Genomic DNA, 26,559 nt, shown 5'->3' on the forward strand with positions numbered 1-26,559 from the left:
GGAAAAAAACCTGATTTTATTTAAAAATGCAGGAGAAAATTGAAGTGACCCAGAAGCGAGATGTGGAAGGCATGGGTATACCTGAGATCAAATATGGAGAGTCCATGTGTTTTGTTCAACATGTGCAATCTGGCCTCTGGCTTACATATGCAGCTGTTGATGCCAAATCTGCCCGTCTGGGTCCCCTTAAGAGAAAGGTAAAGCGAATCTATGGATTAAGGTGGAAAAAAAAAAGAGTAGGCAGCACCAACTGAAATATATATAATATAATATGTTTTAAAAGTACCTGTCTTTAATGCTTAGGCCATACTGCATAAAGAAGGTCACATGGATGATGCACTAACAGTGGCTCGATCTCAGACTGAAGAGTCCCAGGCTGCCAGAATGATTTACAGCACAACAGGCCTCTTCAACCAGTTCATCAAGTAGCTCAACTTCAGTTATATTTTGTTCAAATCAAACTGAGAAAATATCCATGTTTTTGTTTTTACTGAGGCATTTTTGGTAAATGGTTTTCTTATAATGTTATTTACACATCTCCAGAGGTTTAGATGCCCTGAGTGGAAAAAACAAATCTGCAAATCCTCCATCTTTGCCCATGGACACAGTGGTGCTGTCTCTTCAGGATCTTATTTTCTACTTCCGACCCCCAGAAGAGGAGCTGGAACATGAGGACAAACAGTTCAAGCTGCGCTCCCTTAAGAATAGACAGAACCTCTTCCAGGAAGAGGTTGGTGTAACTAGTGAGGATGGAATAAATTTAAAAATGCTGTTGGATGTTGGAACCTAAATATGCGTGCATTGTATATCACCTCTCTTTAAGTTTGATATATATTTTTTTTATTAACAGGGAATGATTACTCTAGTTCTGGACTGTGTTGATCGCCTCAATGTCTACAACACAGCAGCCCATTTCTCAGAGTATGCTGGGGAAGAAGCGGCAGAATCATGGAAGGAGATAGTCAATCTACTGTACGAACTGCTTGGTATGCTCAGTCATTTATGCTTCCCTTCTTCATGTTCATGTTCTGTGAAGCGAAGCTGATTTATTAACAATCTTTTCTGCTTTCTTTCATTTGTAAAGCTTCTTTGATCAGAGGTAATCGGTCTAATTGTGCCTTGTTCTGTGACAACCTTGACTGGCTGGTCAGCAAATTGGATCGTTTGGAGGCTTCTTCAGGTATGTAAGAGGTGTAGAACCTCATTCACATGTTCAGTAGAGTGTTTATTTTCTCTTATACCCAACATTTATTAGACACACTTTTCAAAGAATTCAAATTTTGATTACTGACAGCTCTTGCATTGCTCAAGAACATATTGCATTGTGCCTTTCTATATCACCACATCCATTTACGCATGTACTATTAATGTTTTGTATTCATATATGGTCACATCTTTTGACAGGAATCCTGGAGGTTTTGTATTGTGTTCTCATTGAGAGTCCAGAGGTGTTGAACATCATCCAAGAGAATCACATTAAGTCAATCATTTCTCTGCTGGATAAGCATGGACGAAACCATAAGGTCAGAAACATTTAAGAATGTTTGCCAGATGAAAAAAAAAAATCCAGCACATCTGAACTGATCACAGATTCATGGACTTTCGCCTTCCTTGTTATGTTCAGGTCTTGGATGTACTCTGCTCTCTCTGTGTGTGCAATGGAGTAGCTGTTAGATCAAACCAGAATCTCATCACGGAGAATTTACTCCCAGGTCGTGACCTTCTACTTCAAACCAACATTATCAACTATGTAACCAGGTGGGTAACATTGTGGGAGCACATTAAAATATTTTGTTCTCTGTTTTGTGTTGGTAATCTTTTCTGCTCTGTTTTGTAATGTTCCTTAGCATGAGACCCAACATTTTCCTTGGAACATGTGAAGGATCCACCCAATACAAGAAGTGGTATTTTGAGGTAATGGTGGACCATGTGGAGCCGTTCCTTACAGCTCAACCATATCACCTGCGTGTGGGTTGGGCTTTGACAGAAGGTTACAGTCCCTACCCTGGTGGGGGAGAAGGCTGGGGGGGCAATGGGGTTGGAGATGACCTCTACTCCTATGGTTTCGATGGAATTCACCTCTGGTCAGGTAAAGTAAACAAGGCGTGTGTTGATCATGTGTCTCTGTGCCCACTTGACATACATTTTCCTACATCTTGCAAATAGATTCCATATCTGTTTGAGAGGATAAACGTGTTTATCCTCTCTGTATCCACAGGACGTGTCCCCCGTCACGTTGCCTCACCCAGTCAGCACATCTTAGCGGCAGAGGATGTGATCAGTTGCTGCTTGGATCTGAGCGTGCCCAGTATTTCCTTCCGAATCAATGGGCATCCAGTTCAGGGCATGTTTGAGAACTTCAACCTGGATGGCCTCTTCTTTCCTGTTATCAGTTTCTCTGCAGGCATCACGTAAGATATTAAAAGGAATAATGATTATTACATTTGTTTGCTTCTTTTAAAATTACAGAACAGGTGACAGTAGCAGAGAATAATGTTCAATTTTCATTGTAACTGGAAGGTTGAGATTTCTTCTGGGTGGTCGTCATGGGGATTTCAAGTTCCTCCCACCTCCAGGCTACGCTCCGTGTTATGAAGCGGTGCTGCCCAGGGACCGTTTGCGGATTGAGCCCATCAAGGAGTATAAGCATGATTTCGATGGCGTTCGCAACCTTTTGGGGCCGACTCAGTCTCTCTCACACACGGCTTTCACTCCTTGTCCAGTGGACACGATACAGGTAGTTCTACCCCATCTCTACTTCATTCTCATCTTTTCCACTGTACTGAAGGTACTTTTCCTTCAGATTGTACTTCCTCCTCATTTGGAGCGCATTCGAGAGAAGCTGGCAGAAAATAGTCATGAGTTATGGGCTGTTACTCGCATTGAACAGGGGTGGACGTTTGGACCAGTAAGTAATCTCAATAGTGGCCATCTTTCCCATATGTATTGATATATAGTATGTACAGTATATGTTGCCTTACACAATAACAGTGCCCTTATAAAAATCTCAACTTTTTAAAATTGATTTCAAGTTTCGTGATGACAACAAGAAGCTGCACCCCTGCCTGGTAGATTTTCAAAATCTGCCTGAACCAGAGAAAAACTACAATTTAGCAATGTCAGGAGAAACGCTCAAGTACGTCATTGTCTTTCTATCAGTGATTTTTTTTCTTCCCTTATAGATTAGTTTCTAACACTTTGTGTGTTCCTTTATTTGGAAAGGACTCTGCTGGCCTTAGGATGTCATGTAGGAATGGGAGATGAAAAAGCAGAGGAGAATCTGAAAAAGACCAAACTTCCCAAAACGTAGGCGGCAAGCTCTTTAAACTTTTTTTTTTTTTTTACATTTATTATCTTTTATCATCTAAATTATTAATGGCTTACAAAAGGAGCAATTGTGATCACAAATCATTGTTTGTTAGTTACATGCAGAGTAGTGGATATAAACCAGCCCCCCTAGACCTCAATCATGTCAAGCTGACCCCCAACCAGAACACTCTTGTGGAAAGACTGGCAGAGAATGGACACAATGTCTGGGCAAGAGACCGAGTACGCCAGGGCTGGACATACAGTATTGTGCAGGTAGGTGCTAGAATTTAAGAGGAGTTCTCTGTGGCAACAGTAAATATTTGATATTTTGCTGGGTAAATTATGCATTGAACTTTTTTCTACCCTATTTTTTTATTGTTTTCTTTTCAGGACATAACAATCAAACGCAATCCACGTCTCGTTCCCTACAACCTACTGGACGAGAAAACTAAAAAGACCAACAGAGATACAGTTTGTTCGGCTGTTCGTACTCTCATTGGTTACGGTTACAACATAGAACCACCTGACCAGGAGAGCAGTGAGTTTGCACTGATATCTTCAAGCAAAATAGCAGGAATTTAATTTTTTTGTAATGAAGTTACAGGTGTCTTGTTGAACTTACAAAACTCTTATATAAACCGTTCATTTGTGTAGGTGGGGATGGACCAGGAAGCTCCCGTGGAGACAAAATCAGAGTGTTTCGAGCTGAGAAATCGTATGGCGTCACACAGGGGAAGTGGTACTTTGAGTTTGAAGCTGTGACTGTCGGGGAGATGAGGGTGGGTTGGGCCAGACCCAGCGTTCGCGCTGACACTGAACTCGGTGCGGATGAGTTGGCGTACGTCTTCAACGGCTTCAAGGTGGGGTTGAGACTCGGTGGATGTCCTTGGGAAGGATTTCCAAAGCAAAACTTCAACAACTTTCTCTTTCAGGCACAACGTTGGCATGTGGGAAATGAGTCTTTTGGTCGTCAGTGGCAATCTGGGGATGTGGTGGGTTGTATGATTGACCTCACAGAGATGAACATCATGTTCACACTCAACGGAGAAATGCTGATCAGTGACTCAGGCTCAGAGATGGCCTTCAAGGATATTGAAATAGGAGAAGGTAAGTGGAGAAACACTTAATATCAAATGTGCTCGAGAAGGCAGTGGGCATCAGGACATGTGGGTTTGAGTTTCTCATGAATGTTCATACATTTTATGAAATATTTCTAGGATTTCTTCCTGTGTGCAGTCTGGGCTTGTCTCAAGTCGGCAGGATCAACTTGGGTCAAAATGTCAGCAGTCTTCGTTACTTTACCATCTGTGGGCTGCAGGAGGGATTTGAACCCTTTGCTATCAACATGAAAAGAGATATTACCATGTGGTTCAGCAAGAGTCTTCCTCAGTTCATCACGGTGCCTGCTGATCATCATCATGTTGAGGTATCCACGATTTTCTCAAGTATTTTCATGGAACAGTTTTCCCTCCATTATTAGTTAAAGGTCCACTGTTTGGAACTGGAATTTAATCAGGGTAGAAAATGAATGTGGTATTCACAACCTGAAACTGTGAATACCACATCTTTATCTTACAATGAGACTTTATGTATTTTCTGTGGCTCCTCTTATCTGATTTCCATGTGCAGCTTTACCATCTGATCTTTATAGTCCTCAGCATTGTAGTTAAATGTTCTAGTGTCCCACCGTTTGTCACAATGCAAGACTGGAATTCTTTTTTCTCTGATTTTTAATGCATCACCAACACAACATACAACATCAAATTATAAGCAATAAATTATTTTTTTCTAAAAAATGACCTTCACATTTAGTTACTCCAAAATAATCATCTTAAAGTGAGATGCTAAGGTATTTACGTACCACTTTTAGGTTTGATGTCTTTACAACCCTTCAATGGATGTTTGAAATGATCAAGAAAACAATAGGATATCTGCAAAGTAGTCCATCATGTTGCATCACCATACTTTATTTGTAACCCAAAATATGTGAACTAAACAGGGCCTGTAGAAAGGCTGTTTCAGGTGTCTAGTGGCCATCAGAAGAAAGGTGAGATTAGGGGTGTTCACTTGATTGTAATCTGCAGCCTCACAATTGAATGCCATCAAATCCTACATACTAGACCTTCAGCATTCTTTAGGTCATCACATTTCCTCCTTTCATTTTCTCTTTAGGTGTCTCGTGTTGATGGGACGGTGGAAACGCCCCCTTGTCTTAAAGTGACCCACAAGACGTTTGGCTCTCAGAATGCCAATACAGATCTGTTGTTCTTCAGACTCAGCATGCCAATTGAGTTTCACGAGACCTTCAAAGTCCCAGCGGGGACCACACTTCTCACTCGTACTCTAACCATCCCTGAGGATGAGGTGTTGGAGGTGGACCCAGACTCTGACTTTGAAATTCTCAAGAAATCAGCCACTCGCAAAGAGCAGGAGGAAGAGAAGAAAGAACCTTCTGTGCCCAAAGAGATTCCTGCCATCAAAAATGGAGAGAATGAAAAGGATGTATCAACGGAGAAAAGCAAGAAGAAAGGGTTTGTGCAGACTCATGTTGACTGACTTAAGCAGGGGTGTACGGGTGACTGACTTCTGATTGCTGTTCTTTGCAGATTCCTTTTCAAGGCTAAGAAGGCTGCACTGATAACGCCGCCCCCTGTTGTTCCAGCCATACCCCGTCTCGTAGAGGATGTGGTGCCAGATGACAGAGACGATGTTGACATCATCCTCAACACCACCACAGTATGACTAAAACCCGCATTCATATCACAAAATCTCAACCATACACAGTTTTTTGTGTTCAATAAACTTCACTGGAAAACTATACTCATATCTATTTTCTACCCCCTACCCCTATCAGTACTATTATTCTGTTCGAGTATTTGCGGGACAGGAGCCCGGTGGCGTGTGGGTGGGCTGGATTACGCCTGATTATCACCAGTATGACCCTCATTTTGACATGAACAAAGTGAGGAACGTTACAGTGACTGTAGGTGATGATAAAGGCAACATTCATGATAGGTACGTTCGCCTTCTATATGAAAACAGCTTGCTTTTGTTAAAAATAATAAATATGGATGGAATATGACTTTTGTTCCGTCTCTCTCAGTATAAAACGCAGTAACTGTTACATGGTGTGTGGAGGAGAGTTCAGCAGCTCCCAGCAGACCCGAGTCAGTCAGGAGGACTTTGTGATCGGCTGTCTTGTTGATTTGGACACCGGTCTCATGACTTTTACTGCTAATGGAAAAGAGATCAACACATTTTACCAGGTAAGTTAAGTTTAAAAAGTTTTCATGTTAATATCTGTAAAAGTTGAATAAATAATAAATAAAGTTGGCTAAATAAAGTTGAATAAATAAATAAATAAAGAAAGAAAGAAATAACGTAAATAAATAAATAATAAAGTAAATAAAGTAAATGAATAAATAAATTAAATATATAAATAATAGAGTTAAATAAATAAAGTTAAAATAAATAAATAATAAATAAAGTTGAATAAATAAAGTAAATAAATAAATAATAAAGTAAATAAATAAAGTAAATAAATGAATAAAGTAAATATATAAATAATAAAGTTAAATAAATAAAGTTAAAATAAATAAATAATAAATAAAGTTGAATAAAGAAATAAAGTTGAATAAAAAATAAATAAAGTTGAATAAAGTTGCATATCTTTTATTACGCAGGTGGAGCCCAACACAAAACTCTTCCCAGCTGTCTTTGTGCTCCCTTCTAGTCAGAATATGATTCAGTTTGAACTCGGCAAACTCAAGGTTGGTCACAAATAATTCCTCTGCGCATTTGTCAAAACTGAGCTCTTGATAAAATATCAATACTTTAAATAATGCTTTCCTCGTCCTATCTAGAACATAATGCCCATCTCGGCCGCCATGTTCAGGAGCGAGCGCAAGAACCCCGTCCCCCAGTGTCCTCCTAGACTGGACGTCCAGATGTTAACCCCGGTCATCTGGAGCCGCATGCCCAACCATTTCCTGGCTCCAGAAACAGGTCGTGTTAGTGAGAAGCTGGGCTGGATTGTGCAATGTCAGGAGCCGCTCACCATGATGGCGCTTCACATCCCAGAAGAGAACAGGTCAGAGCTGCCCCCATTCTGTCTTTACCTAATTTTTCTTCATAAAACTTGACACCTTTGTCTCCTCCAGGTGTATAGACATCCTGGAGCTGTCAGAAAGGATGGATTTACTGACGTTCCACCATCACACCCTGAAGCTGTACGGCTCGGTGTGCGCTTTGGGAAACAACCGCGTGGCTCACGCCTTGTGCAGCCACGTGGATGAATCCCAGCTCTTTTATGCCATAGAGAACACCTACCTACCTGGACCAATGAGGAGCGGATTCTATGATCTGCTCATCAGCATGCACCTGGAGTCAGCAAAGCGGGGCCGGCTGGGAACTAACAAGGAATTTATCATTCCTATGACAGACGAAACACGTAGCATTACTCTGTTTGCTGAAAGATCGCACGCTTTACCCGGAGTCGGCCTCACCACGTGCCTGCGTCCGAAACTCCATTTCTCCTCCACTGGATTTGTAGGAACGGATCAAGACATTTACACACTTAGTCCAGTCATCCCTTTACAGGTGAGGTTGAGCAGTTTTTTTTCACATTTTTAGGAGAATCCCAAGTCGCTAATCAGTGTGTGTTCGCCTTTGCTTCTAGGTGCTAAAGACCAAAGCCTTGAACATGTTGACTGAAGCCGTTCAAGATGGAGGTCAGGCCATGAGAGATCCAGTGGGAGGCAGCGTCGAGTTTCATTTTGTTCCAATCCTGAAGCTCATCAGCACCCTTCTTATCATGGGCGTGTTCGACGACGGAGATGTCACACACATTTTAAAGTTGCTCGAGCCCACCGTCTTCAGCGGCAAGAAAGCAGAGGAGCCTGTTGAGGAGAACACCAACTTGAAGGACGAGAAGGAACTAAAAGCACCAACAAAGGAGGAAGCTGTGATTGAAGAAGAGCAGGGAACTCTTGAGGAAGAAGAAGATGAAGAATATGAGGATGATGGTTTGGGTGAAGAGGAGGAGGAGGAGGAGGAGGAGGAAGAAGAGGGGGAAGAGGAGGAGGAAATGGAGGAAGAGAAAGAATTAGAAAACACAGAAACAATCGCGGCAGGGGAAGAAACTGAGGCAGAACGAATAAGTGGAGAGAAAGGAGCTGAGGAGACAGAGAAAGAGAAACCTCTAGAAACAGGTGGGGAGAGTAAAGAAGAACACCGGGGTCAAGGACTCTTCCAGATGAAGCTACCAGAGTCAGTCAAACTGCAGGTACGGCTGTTCGTTTGAGAAAAAACACGAAAAACATCTTTCTTTCCAGTGACATCCTTAATGCCCCAGGGGTGACTCTCCTCTTTTATGTGTACTTTCAGATGTGTACTTTACTTCAGTATTTCTGTGACTGTGAGTTACGTCACAGAGTGGAGGCCATCATTGCCTTTTCAGAACAATTTGTCAGCCAAATTCAGTCCAACCAGAGGCAGCGCTACAATGAACTCATGCTGGCCTTCACCATGAGCGCAGCTGAAACCGCCCGCAAGACCCGGGAATTTCGCTCCCCACCACAAGAGCAGGTACTCCCACACAAATACCTATGAAGACGCTTTGTTTTTCTTTTTTTTTAATTTGCAAATGAAGATTAGAGATTTTGCCTTTTATAAATCATATTACCACTAATGTGCTTGCTGTTGCCTAGGTCAACATGCTCATGAACTTCAAGAACTGTGCTGATGATGAAGAATGCCCTGTTCCCGATGACGTCCGGGAATCTATGCTGCTTTTTCACAACGCTCTGCTGGGGCACTGCGGTAAGTCTTTATATATCAAGTCCACTATTTAAAGCACTAGGAACATTACTATAGAGGGCAGCTTTACATAGAATAGAATACAAAGTCATATTATATGAGTGCTGTATATGAAACGTTCCCAGGTGTTCATATTGAAGAAGAAGAACAAGAAGAAGAACTGGATAATTCTGTCCGTGGACGACTGCTCAGATTGTTGGACAAAGTGAAAAAACTCCGCGAGAAGAAAGTAGAGGCAGAGCCTGAACCTCAAGAAGACAAAAAGCCAAGTGAGCCTCTTGTAGCTAGAGATACTATAAATACTACTACCGTATATCTTTTGTGCACTTCTGTAAGGCTTTTCTCTTTTTAGGCACATTGCAGGAGCTGATTTCTCATACTATGATCCACTGGGCCCAGGAGTCATTTATCCAGAACCCTGAGTTAGTGCGTATGATGTTCAGCCTCCTGCACAGGCAGTACGACGGGCTGGGTGAGCTCATGCGTGCTCTTCCTAAGGCCTACACCATAAATGCGGTGTCTATTAATGATACCATGGACCTGCTGGAATGCTTGGGTCAGATCCGCTCACTCCTTATTGTCCAGATGGGTCCAGAAGAAGAAAGGCTGATGATTCAGAGCATTGGGTTAATATACCATTTTATAAGTTCTTAAGAACATGCACTGATTATATCATGCAATAGAAACTGTGTGTCAGTAAGGAATATTTTTGTCTTTCTTAGGAACATTATGAGTAATAAAGTCTTCTATCAGCACCCCAACTTGATGCGAGCTCTGGGCATGCATGAAACTGTCATGGAGGTCATGGTTAATGTATTGGGAGGTGGGGATTCAAAGGTAAACTTCAAAATTTTTTTAAGATGAAATAAAATGTTCTAAAATGACCATGTTCTCAGTGACCAACACCAATTATATTTGACTTTTTTAAATTTATTTTTTTACATTTTTAACATTTATCTCAACAGGAAATCAGATTCCCTCGAGTGGTGACAAACTGCTGCCGTTTTCTCTGCTACTTCTGTCGAATCAGTCGTCAAAATCAGCGATCAATGTTCGACCACCTCAGCTACCTTCTCCAAAACAGTGGCATCGGCCTTGGTGATTGTTTTTATCTGACCTCCGGTTAATTGTGGGAAGTTTATTCTTTTTACGTGACCTGTGGTAAAGCTGGACGGTCTGTGTGTTTTTCTTTAGGGATGCGTGGCTCCACTCCATTGGACGTGGCTGCAGCTTCTTGTATTGACAACAACGAATTGGCATTGGCCCTCCAAGAGCAGGATCTAGAAATGGTAAAAACAAGCAATGACAAAGTATTCTTCATGCAATATTTTTCGTCACTTGAACACTCTGATTATATTTCCAGGTGGTGAAATATTTAGCTGGATGTGGGCTCCAGAGCTGTCCGATGCTACTGTCCAAAGGTTACCCCGACATTGGTTGGAATCCTTGTGGTGGAGAGAAATATCTTGACTTTCTTCGCTTTGCTGTATTTGTCAATGGTAGGATTTTTTTCATTCGCTACTCAATGCAAAATTGATTTCTATTGTGCCTGTTTTTCTCCTTTCTTAATAACAATCAACATGATTTCTTCTCTGCTTTAGGAGAGAGTGTAGAAGAGAATGCCAATGTGGTGGTCCGTCTCCTCATCCGTAGACCTGAATGCTTCGGTCCAGCCCTCAGAGGGGAGGGCGGTAACGGTCTGCTGGCTGCAATAGAGGAGGCCATCAAAATATCCGAAGACCCAGCAAGAGATGGCCCCAGTGTAAAGAAAGACAGACGTTTTCCCATGTATGAGATTTCAGCTTTCTAATTGTGTTTTATGAGGACTAAAAAGAGTGTTCCATATCTTTAGATGCTACTGTTGCAGAAAGATGTGCAACCATGATCTTTTATCTGTCAGGTTTGGAGGAGAAGAGCAACATGAAGAGAACAGGGTTCACCTGGGAAATGCCATCATGTCTTTCTACTCAGCTCTCATTGACTTGCTGGGACGTTGTGCTCCAGAAATGCATGTAAGCTGTTTTGTTTTTGCTACCGTACTGGATTCATCAAATAGATTCAGAAATAGGAAATCCATTTGAAAATGTCTTTGAAGAAAACGTGCTTTGGTTTTCACAGTTGATTCAGGCTGGCAAGGGAGAGGCTCTGAGGATCAGGGCCATTCTGAGGTCTCTGGTACCAATTGAGGATCTGGTGGGAGTCATCAGCCTACCTGTTCAAATTCCTTCCTTTGGGAAAGGTAGCTTCTTTGTTAAACCTTATACTAGTTGTTGTAATATTTATTCCTTAAATCAATGCATAGAGTACAATATTAGTCAAATCAAATTACATTTTTATAACTTGTAAATGTTGTTTCCTGACTGTTTTTTCTCTATGTTTTGCTCAGACAACAGCATCATCGAACCAAGGATGTCAGCTAGTTTTGTTCCGGATCACAAGGCTCCCATGGTCCTGTTCCTGGACAGAGTGTATGGTATCGACAATCAGGATTTCCTGCTCCATGTGCTGGAGGTGGGCTTTTTGCCTGACATGAGGGCTGCCGCCTCTCTCGACACGGTGAGACGTTGACCCAACAATATACTGTTGTTGGGTAGAGCTGGATTATAACCTCCATCCTGGACTTGATTCACGCCTGGAGTTTTTCTCCGACAGGCTGCGTTCAGCACGACAGAGATGGCCCTCGCTTTGAACCGGTACCTGTGTTCCGCCGTGTTGCCACTCATCACCAAGTGCGCCCCGCTCTTTGCTGGCAGTGACCACCGAGCCATAATGATTGACTCCATGCTGCACACCATCTATCGACTGTCTCGTGGGCGAGCGTTCACAAAAGCCCAAAGAGATATTATTGAAGAATGTCTCATGGGTTTGTGCAAGTAAGTTTAAGCTTATGGGAAATGTTTTATGTGATGATTAATGGAGTTCATAGACGAAGTTAAATTTCTTTTTCTTCCAGACATCTTCGTCCATCAATGCTTCAACACCTGCTGAGACGATTGGTGTTCGATGTTCCTATTCTCAACGAGTATGCCAAAATGCCACTGAAGGTAAAAGAAAAAAAATAATGTTTTCCTTTGAGCACACATATTTGCTTTGTATTCATTTTTTGCTTTCACTCATATTTTCTTCTTCCCACAGCTTTTGACCAATCACTATGAGCGGTGTTGGAAATATTATTGCCTTCCTAATGGTTGGGCCAACTTTGGAGTTGCATCAGAAGAGGAGTTGCATCTGACCCGCAAGCTGTTCTGGGGCATTTTTGAATCACTGGCGCATAAGGTGGAGCTGCTGCACTAGTAGATCATCAGTTCGTTACACGCTGTATGGGCTTATTGTGATATCTTTTTTATTCTGATTTCAGAAATTTGATGCCGAGATTTTCAAAATTTCAATGCCCTGTATCTGCGCAATTGCTGGAGCGATTCCACCTGACTATGTAGATGCCAGCTACTCCTCCAAAACGGAGAAAAAGGCATCGGTAGATGCAGAAGGAAACTTTGATCCTAAACCAGTTGAGACCACAAAGTGAGAGGACTTTTTGTTATAGTGTCTCAAGAGAGAAAATATTTACTGTCTAAACATTGAAGCTAAATGTAACGGATGTGTGATTCTTCCTTTATCCACAGCACCATCATCCCTGAGAGACTGGATCCCTTCATCAACAAATATGCAGAATATACACATGATAAATGGGCCTTTGAAAAGGTAATGCTTTGTTGTAATTCATTACAATGACTCACCATCGTCTAATACTATTCCTTATGGAACAACATGCTCAACTGAGTTGATTGGAATGGCCGTAGAGTTGCATTTTAATTTAAAATAATGGATGCACACTTGCTGCATATATAAAGAAATTTGTTGAGTATGAATCAAACTTACAGTACATATGGTATTTATGTGTGTATTCCAGATTCAGAATAACTGGTCATATGGTGAGGCGCTGGATGAAAATGCAAAAACTCATCCCATGCTCAGGCCATACAAAACCTTCTCAGAGAAGGTAAGTCTACAGTCATGTCGTTGAATCCTGCTATACTTTAGTTTCGTCAGCTTTTCCATCTCATTACATCTTGTCTTGCAGGACAAAGAGATCTACCGCTGGCCGATCAAAGAATCCATCAAAGCCATGATCGCATGGGAGTGGAACATCGATAAAGCTAGAGAGGAAGAGGAGCTGGACAAGAAGAAGGCAGCATCACGAAAAATCTCACAGACTGCTCAGGTGGAGAGCGGTTGTACAAATGTACTGATATTAAAAAAATATTATTTATTTGTTTTGTGTAATGATATTATTTTCTTTTTAAGGCGACTTATGACCCAAGCCATGGCTACAGTCCACAGCCGATTGACATCACACACATGGCTCTGTCAAGAGACCTGCAGGTAAAATAATTTAGCCCTCTCTGGCACATTATTAGCATCTGATCAATAACCATCATGTGTGTGTGTGTTCACAGTCAATGGCAGAGCAACTGGCAGAAAATTACCATAACACGTGGGGACGGAAGAAAAAGCTGGAGCTGCAGTCAAAAGGTGAAATTAGGGCAGAGAATATGAGGTCAGTAAGGATGTAAAACCAGAGATTGACTTCTTGCTCACTTCCTTTTTTTGTGTCTGTATTTGTGTAGGAGGTGGAACGCATCCTCTGCTGGTTCCTTATGATACTCTGACAGCAAAAGAAAAGGCACGAGACCGAGAGAAAGCTCACGAGCTGCTCAAGTTCCTGCAGCTTAATGGATATGCTGTGACAAGGTAATAATGCACAACAATTCATACAGAACATTCATCTGGTAGTTGTATTTGTTTCATGCGTTGCATTTTATGTATATTACGTACATATGTCTTTTTGCATGATGGCTGCATGTTGCTGTGCCATTATGCAGCAGTACTAAAAAGTAAAAATTCACGTATTTATAGTTGTAGGTGATACTTTGGTAATAATTTGTGATAATAACTAAAGATCCTGCCAAAGAAGAAAAAAAGGCCATTTTTTTAAAAAGCAAATTCAAATATAGAGTACAACTCTTGAATTTCTTTTTGACTTCAGGGGCTTGAAGGATATGGAATCTGACATCTCATCCATTGAGAAGAGATTTGCTTACGGTTTTCTGCAGAAGCTTTTGAAATGGATGGAAATTGCACAGGAGTTTATCGCTCACCTTGGTACGGTGCTTCAATTATTTTTGCTTAAATCTTAAAGAGGCTCCTTTTTTTTTTTTAGCCAGTTTTATGGGGATATCACCATGTTTTCCGTTGCCTTTGACAGAGGCTGTGGTTAGCAGCGGACGAGTGGAAAAGTCACCTCATGAACAGGAAATCAAATTCTTTGCCAAGGTGAGACTTTGGTGTAAAGTATCAGCAGTCAAAATTTTGATGACCCTGCCTGCCTTCATCACTCTATTAAAAATAATGAAAATCCTCTCTCTCAGATATTGATGCCTCTAATCAACCAGTATTTCAAAAACCACTGCCTCTACTTCCTGTCAACGCCCGCCAAGGTTCTGGGTAGTGGTGGCCACTCCTCCAATAAGGAGAAGGAGATGATTGCGAGGTGATTTTTCTTGTACATATGTCACACAAAGACATTTTTTGATGTTTATTTATGTCACGTTTCCCTTGTTACCACTACTTCCTTTTCCTTGTTTTTTTCCTTTCTGTCTCTTTCCTTTCCGTCTCATCATAGTATCTTCTGTAAAATGTCTGGTCTGGTGAGACACAGAGTTTCGCTCTTTGGTAAGATGTTAGTTTCTTGTTTCATAAGGTGGTATGGTACCCAGGTTTTAAGGACAGGTAGCTGCTCTTGTTTAAATTTGAGTGCAGAATGCAGTGACATCAATTTTTTTCAAACAGCAGAAACTGATTTGTATTTGCAGGAACGGATGCTTCAGCAATCGTCAACTGCCTTCACATTCTGGCACGGTCATTGGATGCAAGGTTTAGTATTATTTAAACTTCTAACATGCTGAGTAATATTATAAAGACACACATTTTCTCATTTTTTTTTTCCATTTTATTTCCTCGATTAGGACAGTAATGAAGTCTGGACCTGAGATTGTTAAAGCAGGTCTGCGGTCTTTCTTTGAGAGTGCTGCTGATGATATTGAGAAGATGGTAGAGAACCTCAAACTGGGAAAAGTATCCAAGGGAAATCAGGTAACGAAAGGACGCCATTATTTAAATTGTAGCCGTCATCGACCGCTGCACATGATCTGTTGCTTTTCCTTTACCTCTATAGCAAGTGAAAGGTGTATCACAGAACATCAATTACACAACAATAGCCCTGCTCCCGGTTCTCACGTCCTTGTTTGATCATATTGCTCAACATCAGTTTGGAGATGACGTCATACGTGAGTGTTTTCACCTCAGTAGCGTGTCTCATTTTGCACGGTCTGCGTTTATCCATCTGTATCCTGACACGGCTGTGCCTGTCACTGTCTCTGACGCACAGTTGATGATCTACAGATGTCATGTTATCGCATCATGTGCAGCATCTACTCCCTTGGGACTGTCAAGAATCCACATGTAGAGAGGTAAATCCATATCTGTGTACATTATGATCTGTTGATTTTTTGAAATTACAGTATTTTCCGCACTATAAGGCGCACTGGATTAGAAGGCACACCTTCAATGAATGATCAAAAAAAAATTTTTTTTATATATAAGGCGCACTGGATTGAGCTTACATCTGCGAATTGAGAACTCATCTGAGAACCCAATGAACGGCCTATTTTAAAACTGTTTACAAATATAAGGCACACTGAATTATAAGGCGCACTGTACATTTTTGAGAACATTAAAGGCTTTTAGGGTAGCCTCATAGTGCGGAAAATACTGTAACCTTTGCATTCACAGGCAGAGGCCAGCTCTTGGGGAGTGTTTAGCTCACCTAGCAGCAGCTATGCCTGTGGCCTACTTGGAACCTCATCTAAATGAATTCAATGCCTTCTCCGTCTATACGACAAAGACACCAAGAGAGAGAGCTAGTGAGTAGATTAATCTTTAATCTGATTTGTTTTGCAGTCAATCAAAATCTTTAATTTTGACTTTTTTTCTCCGGTAAAGTATTGGGTCTTCCCAACGAGGTTCAGGAATTATGTCCTGACATCCCGGAACTGGACATTCTGCTGAAGGAGATCGGAGACTTAGCGGAGTCGGGGGCTCGATACACCGAGATGCCTCACGTGATTGAGATCACTTTGCCCATGCTGTGCAACTACCTGCCTCGCTGGTGGGAGAGAGGACTCGAGAACTTCCCAGAGATGGAGAGCCAGCTCTGCACGGATGTCACATCAGAACACCTGAACCAGCTGCTGGGCAGTATCATGAAAATCGTAGTGAACAATCTGGGTATTGATGAAGCATCTTGGATGAAGAGGTTGGCTGGTGAGCGTCCTTTAAAGCCTGAGTAAATGTGCGTGAGTGTGTTGTTGCGTAGGTGACTGACGGTGTGTGTGTGTTTTGTTTTCCAGTGTTTTCTCAGCCCATTGTCAGCAGGGCGAAACCAGAAATGTTGAAGTCCCACTTCATCCCAACGATGGAGAAGTTGAAGAAACGCACCTCGAAGGTGGTGGCTGAGGAAGACCATTTGCGGATGGAGGGGAAATCAGAGGGGGACGAAGAGGACGGTACCATACGGGATGAATTTGCTGTCCTCTGCAGGGACTTGTACGCCCTCTACCCTTTACTCATTCGCTATGTGGACAACAATAGGTACAAAAATGCCACAAATGTTTACGTGCTATGTTCATCCACTTTAAAAATGTTTATTGTTCATTAGCCAAGATCGTTTCAAGAAGCTTTTTTCTGACTCAGGGCTCGGTGGCTGACGTGTCCAGACCCAGATGCAGAAGAGCTCTTCAGAATGGTCGGAGAGGTCTTTATTTTCTGGTCCAAATCTCACGTGAGTATACGTTCATCTGACATTTGAATGCAGCCATTTCTAGCAGCTCACACAATTTTATTTTATTTTTTTTCCCCGTATGTATCCCATTTCTCTCTCCCTGTTGTAGAACTTCAAACGGGAGGAACAGAACTTTGTGGTGATGAATGAGATCAATAACATGTCATTCCTCACTGCTGACAGCAAGAGCAAAATGAGCAAGGTGAGTTAATGAGAGGCAGAGCTGTGCTGCTTCAGGTCAGGTATAGCGTCACAACAGGCGTAGTGTGTATATTTCAACATTAACGGTGTGTTGCGTAATTCCGTTACATGATATATTTATTCATTTGTAACCTTGTTCTTTTATCAGATTTTTTTTTTGTATTTATAAAGCCCATTTTCAGCCAGTTTATATTTTTAAAACTCTATTGTACATAGTACAGAATTAGGAAAAATATACAGTAGTACCTTGAGATACAAATATAATTCCATTAAAGTCAAACAACATTTCCACATTTCAAATAACTAAAATCATTTTAATCCATATTCCAGCCTAGTAAAAAAAAAAGCCCCAAACCCTCTAAATCACGAAAAAAACATATCATGTAATCTATTATATATAAGTTACATAAACAATTATAAAGCATGAAAAGAAACACACAAAAAATGGCTTGTATCTCAGATTTTCTGTCGTATGTCAAACATATGAACAGAGAGAATGCTCTAATCTAAAAAAAAACTGGTTGTAACTCGAGGTACTACTGTATCTAATATATATTAAAAAAGAGATCGAACAAATTATTTTTGCATCTCTTGCAAATTTTCACCATCGTTTGTTTTGTTTTTTTATTTACAATATTCCTTTTTTAAACTGTATTCTTGTTTTTTAATACTGTATTCTTATTTTTTAGTACTGTATTCTTATTTTTGCATTTATTACATATTTTGCCATCTTTTTTTTTTTTTTTAACTTTAAATATTCCCTTTTTTATACTGTATTCTTGTTTACTGGGCTGGTTTAAACATACTGAAGCCTGCTATAACTTTTTGAGGTCTTTCAATTCGCAAAAATTTGAAAAACGATAGCAGTTGTTTTAACACTATTCTCTCTTTGGCTGTCCCCTTGTCTCTTTTGTGTTGCGGCTGGGTTTCCAGGGCGGGGACTCAGAGGTTAGACTGTGTTTGTGCACGACCGCTGTGCTGTCCGCATGGCACCTCACTTTTGAGGGAGCTTTTCATCAACCTCTCCAGCACACTGGCACATCTGATCCGCATAAATCCAAAGATACACACACAAGTATACACACTCGACTGTGCGCAGACTCACCATAAGGCACGCACATTCCAATGAGAGCGATGTGACCCTGAGAAATCTAATTTAGTGCCAGTGACAATTTTTTTTTTCTTTACAAGCAGCTGCATCCAGTTAGTCATGAATACTTTGGAGTTCAACACGGGCGGGACAAAACTCAGTTGAGAATTTGTCGTTGCTATAAATATACACTAATTTATATTAATAACATCTGAAAATCCTGGCCAGAAGTTTCTTCAGAGGAGCAGCAGATGGAGTCAGGATCCGCTTACAGTTGCGTTCATATGGCTGTACACCAGTGTGTTAGCCTTTGCATTCGTTCGGTGACTCACAGACTCACTGATTTAAACCTTCACACCCAAGACTTTAACTAGTACAACATTACACATAAGAAAAAACACAAACTGTAATGATTAGGCATTAGGGAGTCACATTTTTTTGATTAAGGATCACTGGACAAAAAGGGCGGGCCCCATGTGCAAGGCTTTCCCCAGTCCTGCCAGTGTGTGAGGGGGGAGTCTGGAGGCGCTTGATGAAAGTACTCGGCTGTAGAGTTGGGCTCATGGCACTGGGCTTTACACCAAACCCAGGGAGGCAGTGAGAGTGCAGTGCCATCATCCCGTCACTGAGTTTGCTCTTTTTGATCATAGATGGAGTCTTCTAGTATGTTTTTTTTTTTTGGTTTCCTGTCATTGAAGGATGGTTGAATGGTAGCTCTTGTATTGCAGCTCTTTGCCACTAGGGGATGTTATTAGCCTTCTCTGTGCTCTTTCTTCTCTCCTCTACAAATGTCATTTCACAGTTCAGTTTCCTTTACGCTCCCTAGAACCAACACTAACACATTACTTGATGCTTAACATCACTGAAGCAGATTTATTAAAAAAAAAACAAATAAAAAAAACAACCCCAAAACGAAACACATTTGTTAGTTTCTTTCTCTAGGATGTGTTCAAATTGACCATGAACCTAACCAATACATTAATTCACTCTTATTTATCTAAATTATTTCCCAAAATGCTTTGCTCCCTGTTTCCCCTAAACTAGATTTCCGTAACAAACTAGCATCTGACACTGAACTGAAGTAGAAGCAGTGGCTTATGCATATCTGGCACTGATGCTTGTTATTCAACTTGGATGGAGCATCATAGGGCCTCTTAATGGACATGATTTACATAAGGCTAGATGAGGGAATACACACCTGAGCCACTGTAAAAAAACACACAACAGAATTATTGACTTTGAGTTTGTTTAGTGGTTAGTAGATCAAATCAGGTGCTCCCAGTAATTTCTAGGTGCCATACATGTGAATAGACTTTCTATATAATTCATCAACACTGTTGCAAAAGTCCCAAAGTTAGTCTGGTAACGTGACACTGAACACGTGTGTGACGTGTCTGTTGCTGTTTTACATTTATTTCTATGTACAGTGTGTGGCTCAAATAGAAATATGTTGTGACCAATTTATTAAGCATCTATTTAATAGACCAACAATCATGTTATTTAATGTATTTATACATTATTAGCTTTCATTTCTTTACTTTTCATGGAGGATTCCAGAAAGAGCTGATAACATAAGGACTGACCTCTGACATGAACAGAACAGGAGTTCAATGGGCGTGTCCCATAGACAGTCTGAGTTACAGTAGTTGTTTGAATTTAATAGTCTACTAATTTGAGTCTAATTCTAATTTCAACCGTTGCATTCTTTAACTTTATCTTACATTTTAATCATTAAGAGCTGCATTTGTTACAGAATCTAGTTTATCCTGTTCAATGGATGCTGAATGGGTTGTCATGTGAATGAAATTTGTTTTCTGATGCACGTTGTGTAAATGCATTCTTACTGATTTTTTTTTAATTTTTTTATAAAAGCCATTCCTTTCAGCTTCCCTTTGCCAAAACCAGCTATATCCTCACTTTGCCCTCACATTTTCACTATACCCTCTACTTACCGCTCTGAGCGCAGAGAAAATATGAGTTTATATTTGGGGGAATAACAGGAAGTAGACATTCCTAAGAAAGTTAATTTAATGGATCCAAAAATGAAAGATTTCACAATGACTGGAGCTGGGTTTTTCTACATGGAGACCTACTGTTAGTACTCGTAACTAAAGGTAGGAGTGTGTCAAAACAGTAATGCTTGTATTGATATGTGTAAATGCATTTTGTTTAGAATCATTTGCATTATACTCTTATAGAAATTAATTACCAATGAGGGTTTATATCCGTGTCTGATTCAGCTGTATCTATTGATGCTGCGTTGTGTTTAATGTGAACTGTGGTGACCTTCCTCTGGCATTTTATGAGACACCGTGAATGGTTTTTTTTTTTTCGGTTTATTGTCCCTTTTTCTTAGGGTGGGGGCTCGGATACCGAACGCACCAAGAAGAAGAGGCGGGGGGATCGTTACTCTGTGCAGACTTCACTTATTGTGGCTGCTTTGAAAAAGATGCTCCCCATAGGCCTCAATATGTGCTCTCCCGCTGATCAGGAGCTCATCAACTTGGCCAAGATCAGATACTCTTTGGTATTTTGTTATTGGCTTTGACTTATTCCGTTAAATATGTGATTAAATCATGTTATACAACATTTTGTGGTTACCGTTCCAGTTCCTGTTTTATATTCCAAAACGATGGGCTGACAAGTGATTTATTTTACAGAGAGACACTGACGAAGAAGTAAGAGAGTTCCTTCAGAACAACCTTCATTTTCAAGGCAAGGTATGAATGCTGAACGGTTTTTCAGTTCGTGTTGTATTTATTCCCACGGAATCTGACATGTCATAACAGATAATAAGTCAAAACACAAACAGCTTGGTGTCCCTGTGTTGCGGAAAGGTGGACAACCCATCCATGCGCTGGCAGATGGCTCTGTACAAAGAGATGGCGGGGAAGGTTGAAGATGCCGATGCTCCAGTGAAAGTTGTCAAGAGAGTTCAGGAGGTTTCTGCTGTCCTTTACCATCTTGAAGTGGTGAGCAACTCACTCACAATCCTACCAACTGGAGTTGATCCGGTGTTGTCGGTACCAAATTATACTTAACTATTAAGTGCATTAAAGACTTTCTTTCTCTGTTATAGACAGAGCACCCGTTTAAATCCAAGAAGATGGTGTGGCACAAACTGTTGTCCAAGCAGAGACGCAGGGCTGTGGTCGCTTGCTTCAGGATGACGCCGCTTTACAACATTCCAAGGTGAGCTAGCTATCAGAGCAGAGTTAATATGGGATCATCATAAAACGTCTCATCACAGCAGATGATGAAAATAGAAAAACTTTTTTTTTTTTTTAATTTATTTGTAGGCACAGAGCTTCAAACATGTTCCTCGAAGGATACAAACGCAACTGGCTGCACACTGAGGGATACTCATTTGAAGACAGGATGATAGATGACTTATCTGTGAGTGTGATAACGCATTATTTCATCTAAAACTACTTCTTCTGTGTCGCTGCTGGCTCCACTTTTTTTCATGTGCTTCCCAGAAAGCAATGGATCAAGAAGAAGGAGATGAAGAGGAGGAGAAGGAAACAAAGCCTGATCCCCTTCACCAGCTTATTCTACATTTTAGTCGTACCGCTCTAACAGAGAAGAGGTCAGATGTTCATCTGTGAGCCACACTGAAAATCATAGGATGATACTTTTCCAATTGTTCACCAGGTGTCTTCTCCATCTTCTCAATTTCAGTAAACTTGATACAGACCATCTTTATATGGCATATGCCGAAATTATGGCAAAAGTGAGTTTTTGCAGAGGGTTTGCGCTTTAAGTTCAGGGTTGGCACGTACTTTAAAACGCTCATAATTCTTTCCTCATCGTTTCTTCAGAGTTGCCATATTGGTGAGGAAGAAGAAGGGGGAGAGGAAATGGTGGAAAATGCTGAGGATGAGATGTCCTTTGAGGTGCGACAGTCAGAACTGGTAATGGGCGGCCAGGGTCTGGGGACCAGGAACACAGTGGAGCGGTAGCTCTCAACGCATTGAGTGACCTCATCATCGGCACATTACTTCACAACCACATCTCTTTCTTTTGTTTTGTCTCATGACCCGTCCGTCGTTCTGTCTGCGGTCTGTCTCCTCTGTTTGTATGTTGGGCTTCATTCATTGTGAGTTGCTTGAGTTAGAAAATGAAAGCTCCAATCCAGTGTTTTTTTTTAATCATATCAATTACCAAATGTATTCTAATCTTTTTAAATCCTGCTACAAATAATGACAAAAGAGTATTTTTAATTATTTAAATGTATCTTCAGTCCTGTCTTCTCTTTTTGTGCTTCTAATCTGGATTGGGTCAAATTAAATTGAAATAACAGAATGCAATTTTAACATAAACAATAGTAATAGTTTTAATAATTAAAACCATAGAACTCACACTAATAATAAATCATTTCTAAAAAGCTGTCATTCATACCTTTAAACTGTTTTGGAAAATATTAAGTTGAAAATAAAGCACTGAGTTTTTCCTTCTGTCATACCTGATACCTACCACACTATTACTCTGGACAGGAAGTGGTTTATTTTGAAAAACAGCTCCAGCTGCCACCATGCAGGCTTTTACTGCTTTAACCAGGTTTCAAGTCATTTATTGAGATGCATGTTTCCAAATTTATTTTTGTAAGCAACTCGAGCTGAACTATTCGAAATACTCCAGACAATAGTCTGTACACACTAAAAGAAATGATTATGAATTTATTTCTACAAAGGTGTGAGGGCTTATGTCAAACTGGGAAGTTTGATTCGCCAAAAGACACCAAAGCCTGCAGATTATGTGGGATATTTTTTTTTCTTCTCAAATTCACAGATCAGTCCGTATTATTTAAAGTGACTAGTGATTTGATTTTAATTTATTTTTTAAATTTTTGTAATGATGTCATTCCTCCCAGTTTATACAGCTGTTCCATTTGTCTTCCTCTGTCTCTTTCCACATTGCTCCATGTAATCCTACTCATTCTCATAATATAATTCATTAACTGAATGCTACTGATCAATGTTCCCTCCCCCCACTGACATAGCATACTGACAGACTACAGTGAAAGCCAGCGTAGATCATGAAACATTTAAAACTATAGATTCTGACACATAGTTTTAGTCCCAAAGGTCAATTCACACACATGAAGTGTAGAGTCCAATGTCAGAATTCTTTAGACAGTTAGCGAGTTTTTACTTTTGACGTCCGACAGCACGACACATAGTGGGTAAAGCGTCGGCAGGCATACGTGGGTGGGTGGGAGGGGGGTTGGATGTGGGAAGGTGGGTGGGAGGGTTGTTCCAGGGTCCATATTGGAAAATTATCAATTGATTTGTGATGTTGCTGAACAGAGGAATGTCAGTCTGCCCTCTGGATTCTGAGATACTCATTTGATTATGTTTCATTATGTCATGTAATTACTGTTAACTTACCAATGATGATTGTTCAGTTGCACCAATTTAAATTTATTTCACTATTTAACACTTTCTTAAGATGAAGGTGGATACTTCTGAAATTCTAAAAAAAAATATCTCATGCAAAGATTACAGCTCTGGTCCAAAGTATCTTATTTGCAGGACTGTTTGCAATGATGACGCTTTGGTAAGCTGTATGACTAAAATGCTAATTCAATTGGGCTGTTTCCTGTAGTCTAACGCTTGCTCCAGCCAGCAAACGTGAGGATGTAGTGTAACAACTCCATAACTAATAAAGTTGAGTGACAGAATGTGTGCAAGAGTCAATTAGACCCTTTAGAAGTGTAGTAATAACCTATTATGAATTTGTGCTAATACCAAAGAAAATTATAATAATAATATTCTATTAAACAATGGAGACATCAAATTTAATTTCTTAGTAGAATATAAGCAGCATTTAATAGTTAAATGAGATTTTCTCTGACTGTTCCTTATTTATCAGTGGAGGGTGTGTTTTTTTTTAATCAACACACACAGTAAATTAATCACACAGCACACAAAAGTTGGTAAAGAATTGGAGAAAAGCAATAGAGGTCACTCTCTACCCTCACATCACGGTGCATTAAAATATATAATGCTGCATTTATGGAACGTAGGGAAAAAATGGTATGTTCATTAGACAGGAAAAGTAGGGACTTGTGTGAAAGGAGAATGAATGCGAGTTGAACTTGAACACCTCGAGTCAGTTTCACCGGCTTGTCAGTTTCTTTACGTAGTCCGGTTATACAGTATGTATTACTGAACTAAAACAGGCTGCACTGCTGAAACATGTTCCTTAATAAATATTAGGTTTTGGCCTTAATTATGTGATCTAATTAGATGCACAAGGCACCTAGGACAAATGTTGCAGGGCTTTAAGAAATTTTAGTTTTGATATACTTGAGGGCACAAACTGACTTCGTCAACACAAACAAGACAGACCTTTGAAACAATATGTTGCCCTGCTGACAGCATCACATATTGTAACCTCTGGTTTATTATACAAGACTTATCAACAGATTTGGCACTGCACCTCCCCCAAACAAATTTGGTGTTAATGAAACCAACTAAAACAAAGCACACCTCCATCTATGCGTGCAGACAAAAAGTTGTAAGATTTGTTCCTCTTAAAACATTTTTTCTAGCTATACCACCTTGGAGAAATACAGTGACAACGAGGAATGACAACGTTTAAAATGAGCAATTTATGAATAGCTGGTGTAACTGCCTCCTGGTGTATTGTAGATCGCCAATGATTATTTGATCGTATATCTGACCAGAAAGGAACCACTGAATCTAATTTTAAAAAATTTGTAACAAATATAACAGCAGCAAATATTGATAATGTTTATGTCTGATGCAGGAAAAAGAAATGGAGAAGCAGAGGCTCCTCTACCAGCAGTCCAGACTTCATAACCGAGGCGCCGCAGAGATGGTGCTGCAAATGATCAGCGCCTGCAAAGGTACGCTTGATTCTGATTTCCCTGAGAACCTGTCTGCACTTCATTCAGTTTACTAATACCAACTTTGTGATTTTATCTTCTTTCATTCAGGAGAGACTGGTCCAATGGTGACAACAACCCTCAAGCTGGGTATCTCTATCCTTAATGGAGGGAACAGTGAGGTTCAACGGGTACGTGTTCTGAACCGTACGTGTCATGATTTTGAATTTGAAGTCCCCCCCCCCTCTAAGAGTACTTTCTGGATTATTCCCTTCCTTTCACCAGAAAATGCTGGAGTACTTGAAGGATAAAAAGGATGTTGGCTTCTTTCTGAGTGTCCAGGCACTGATGCAGACATGCTGGTCAGAACTCAATCAACAAATTTTTAGGATGTTAATTCTGAAGGTTTTTTTTTTTTCAAGGTGAAGGGGGTTATGGGTGCATATCTAAAATGAATTATGATACCTGCAGTGTCCTGGATCTAAATGCCTTTGAGAGGCAGAACAAGGCGGAGGGGCTGGGCATGGTTTCAGAGGAGGGCACCAGTAAGTCTCCGTGACCTCACAGCAGGAGAAACGTCACACTGTTTGTTTGATATTGTTTGAAATTATCATGTAATAGATTACCTGCATTGTTTGAGGCTGAGGATTACATTACAATATCCTTACATCATCCATCTCATCACACAATAATCAACACAATGGGGTACAAATACTGAAGATGCTACACATTTTAACTGGATAGAAATCCTATGTGTGTTCTCAAGACTGCTTTTTTACTGGAGAGACTTTTCAACAAGAAAAAAAAAAGGAATGAGTCGAGTCCAAATGTTATCGTTGCTATCATTATTATTTTTACCATAAACTTCAGCTCATTAGCATTTCTCCAGAACACAACATTTTATGTCAGCAAAATGATCAACAGTATGTTAGAAATCATGATTTTTAATATAAATACTGATGTTTTAGTTGTGCAAAAGTTGCTGACTTGTGTTTTGTCGCAGGTCTTGGGTTCTGTATATATATCCAGGACAATCACAAATTGGTTGTGCATTTGAGAGATGCTAAACTCACAGGAGATTTAATATTATTTGTCAATATGATGTACATTTTGGAATTAGAGATCAGATTAATCTTCTCAGTCCAGTATCAGATTTCACAGGATTATGAGTCAGATTTGTCAAATTCATGAAGGAAAAAAAAAGGTTTTTGCCTTTTCTCCACAAACATAGACGTGAACAGATCGACAATAGAAGGATGATTAAGACAATCTGAACATCTATTAATTCATCCTCCACCTTTCATTTACTCTCAAAACATTGATTTAGTTGATTAGTTTCCTAACATTAAATATTTATTAACACTTAATAACAATTACATTATTAAATAG

General features: G+C 40.3%; 1 protein-coding gene across 1 annotated transcript in view; it reads left to right on the forward strand.

Moving 5' to 3' along the window:
* The first annotated feature begins 26 nt into the window (after positions 1–26).
* The window catches only part of LOC137605748 (ryanodine receptor 1-like), a 41,482-nt gene continuing 14,949 nt past the window's right edge, over positions 27–26,559 (forward strand). Inside the window, exons 1-73 of the mRNA XM_068330454.1 lie at positions 27–197; positions 304–425; positions 544–730; positions 851–986; positions 1,085–1,180; positions 1,405–1,523; positions 1,625–1,758; positions 1,848–2,089; positions 2,219–2,411; positions 2,521–2,737; positions 2,804–2,908; positions 3,033–3,136; positions 3,223–3,306; positions 3,423–3,582; positions 3,700–3,847; positions 3,964–4,169; positions 4,242–4,416; positions 4,527–4,735; positions 5,482–5,840; positions 5,916–6,045; positions 6,164–6,324; positions 6,413–6,575; positions 6,993–7,079; positions 7,173–7,399; positions 7,470–7,908; positions 7,988–8,593; positions 8,695–8,895; positions 9,018–9,129; positions 9,252–9,395; positions 9,479–9,752; positions 9,849–9,963; positions 10,092–10,224; positions 10,321–10,415; positions 10,490–10,625; positions 10,728–10,914; positions 11,027–11,138; positions 11,245–11,365; positions 11,513–11,682; positions 11,779–11,999; positions 12,080–12,170; positions 12,262–12,402; positions 12,485–12,648; positions 12,750–12,828; positions 13,037–13,126; positions 13,208–13,348; positions 13,432–13,509; positions 13,584–13,659; positions 13,755–13,878; positions 14,174–14,289; positions 14,393–14,460; positions 14,556–14,677; positions 14,810–14,859; positions 15,000–15,060; positions 15,153–15,279; positions 15,362–15,473; positions 15,575–15,656; positions 15,979–16,109; positions 16,189–16,509; positions 16,596–16,836; positions 16,939–17,026; positions 17,136–17,228; positions 20,674–20,844; positions 20,978–21,037; positions 21,155–21,289; positions 21,397–21,509; positions 21,617–21,713; positions 21,797–21,906; positions 21,999–22,050; positions 22,139–22,231; positions 25,092–25,191; positions 25,282–25,361; positions 25,456–25,532; positions 25,642–25,715. Of these exons, the coding sequence (XP_068186555.1) occupies positions 27–197; positions 304–425; positions 544–730; positions 851–986; positions 1,085–1,180; positions 1,405–1,523; positions 1,625–1,758; positions 1,848–2,089; positions 2,219–2,411; positions 2,521–2,737; positions 2,804–2,908; positions 3,033–3,136; positions 3,223–3,306; positions 3,423–3,582; positions 3,700–3,847; positions 3,964–4,169; positions 4,242–4,416; positions 4,527–4,735; positions 5,482–5,840; positions 5,916–6,045; positions 6,164–6,324; positions 6,413–6,575; positions 6,993–7,079; positions 7,173–7,399; positions 7,470–7,908; positions 7,988–8,593; positions 8,695–8,895; positions 9,018–9,129; positions 9,252–9,395; positions 9,479–9,752; positions 9,849–9,963; positions 10,092–10,224; positions 10,321–10,415; positions 10,490–10,625; positions 10,728–10,914; positions 11,027–11,138; positions 11,245–11,365; positions 11,513–11,682; positions 11,779–11,999; positions 12,080–12,170; positions 12,262–12,402; positions 12,485–12,648; positions 12,750–12,828; positions 13,037–13,126; positions 13,208–13,348; positions 13,432–13,509; positions 13,584–13,659; positions 13,755–13,878; positions 14,174–14,289; positions 14,393–14,460; positions 14,556–14,677; positions 14,810–14,859; positions 15,000–15,060; positions 15,153–15,279; positions 15,362–15,473; positions 15,575–15,656; positions 15,979–16,109; positions 16,189–16,509; positions 16,596–16,836; positions 16,939–17,026; positions 17,136–17,228; positions 20,674–20,844; positions 20,978–21,037; positions 21,155–21,289; positions 21,397–21,509; positions 21,617–21,713; positions 21,797–21,906; positions 21,999–22,050; positions 22,139–22,231; positions 25,092–25,191; positions 25,282–25,361; positions 25,456–25,532; positions 25,642–25,715 (10,759 nt within the window). The remainder of the gene's footprint in view (positions 198–303; positions 426–543; positions 731–850; positions 987–1,084; positions 1,181–1,404; positions 1,524–1,624; positions 1,759–1,847; positions 2,090–2,218; positions 2,412–2,520; positions 2,738–2,803; positions 2,909–3,032; positions 3,137–3,222; positions 3,307–3,422; positions 3,583–3,699; positions 3,848–3,963; positions 4,170–4,241; positions 4,417–4,526; positions 4,736–5,481; positions 5,841–5,915; positions 6,046–6,163; positions 6,325–6,412; positions 6,576–6,992; positions 7,080–7,172; positions 7,400–7,469; positions 7,909–7,987; positions 8,594–8,694; positions 8,896–9,017; positions 9,130–9,251; positions 9,396–9,478; positions 9,753–9,848; positions 9,964–10,091; positions 10,225–10,320; positions 10,416–10,489; positions 10,626–10,727; positions 10,915–11,026; positions 11,139–11,244; positions 11,366–11,512; positions 11,683–11,778; positions 12,000–12,079; positions 12,171–12,261; positions 12,403–12,484; positions 12,649–12,749; positions 12,829–13,036; positions 13,127–13,207; positions 13,349–13,431; positions 13,510–13,583; positions 13,660–13,754; positions 13,879–14,173; positions 14,290–14,392; positions 14,461–14,555; positions 14,678–14,809; positions 14,860–14,999; positions 15,061–15,152; positions 15,280–15,361; positions 15,474–15,574; positions 15,657–15,978; positions 16,110–16,188; positions 16,510–16,595; positions 16,837–16,938; positions 17,027–17,135; positions 17,229–20,673; positions 20,845–20,977; positions 21,038–21,154; positions 21,290–21,396; positions 21,510–21,616; positions 21,714–21,796; positions 21,907–21,998; positions 22,051–22,138; positions 22,232–25,091; positions 25,192–25,281; positions 25,362–25,455; positions 25,533–25,641; positions 25,716–26,559) is intronic.

The sequence above is a fragment of the Antennarius striatus genome, chromosome 13, assembly GCF_040054535.1.
Source record: "Antennarius striatus isolate MH-2024 chromosome 13, ASM4005453v1, whole genome shotgun sequence".
NCBI lineage: Eukaryota > Metazoa > Chordata > Actinopteri > Lophiiformes > Antennariidae > Antennarius > Antennarius striatus.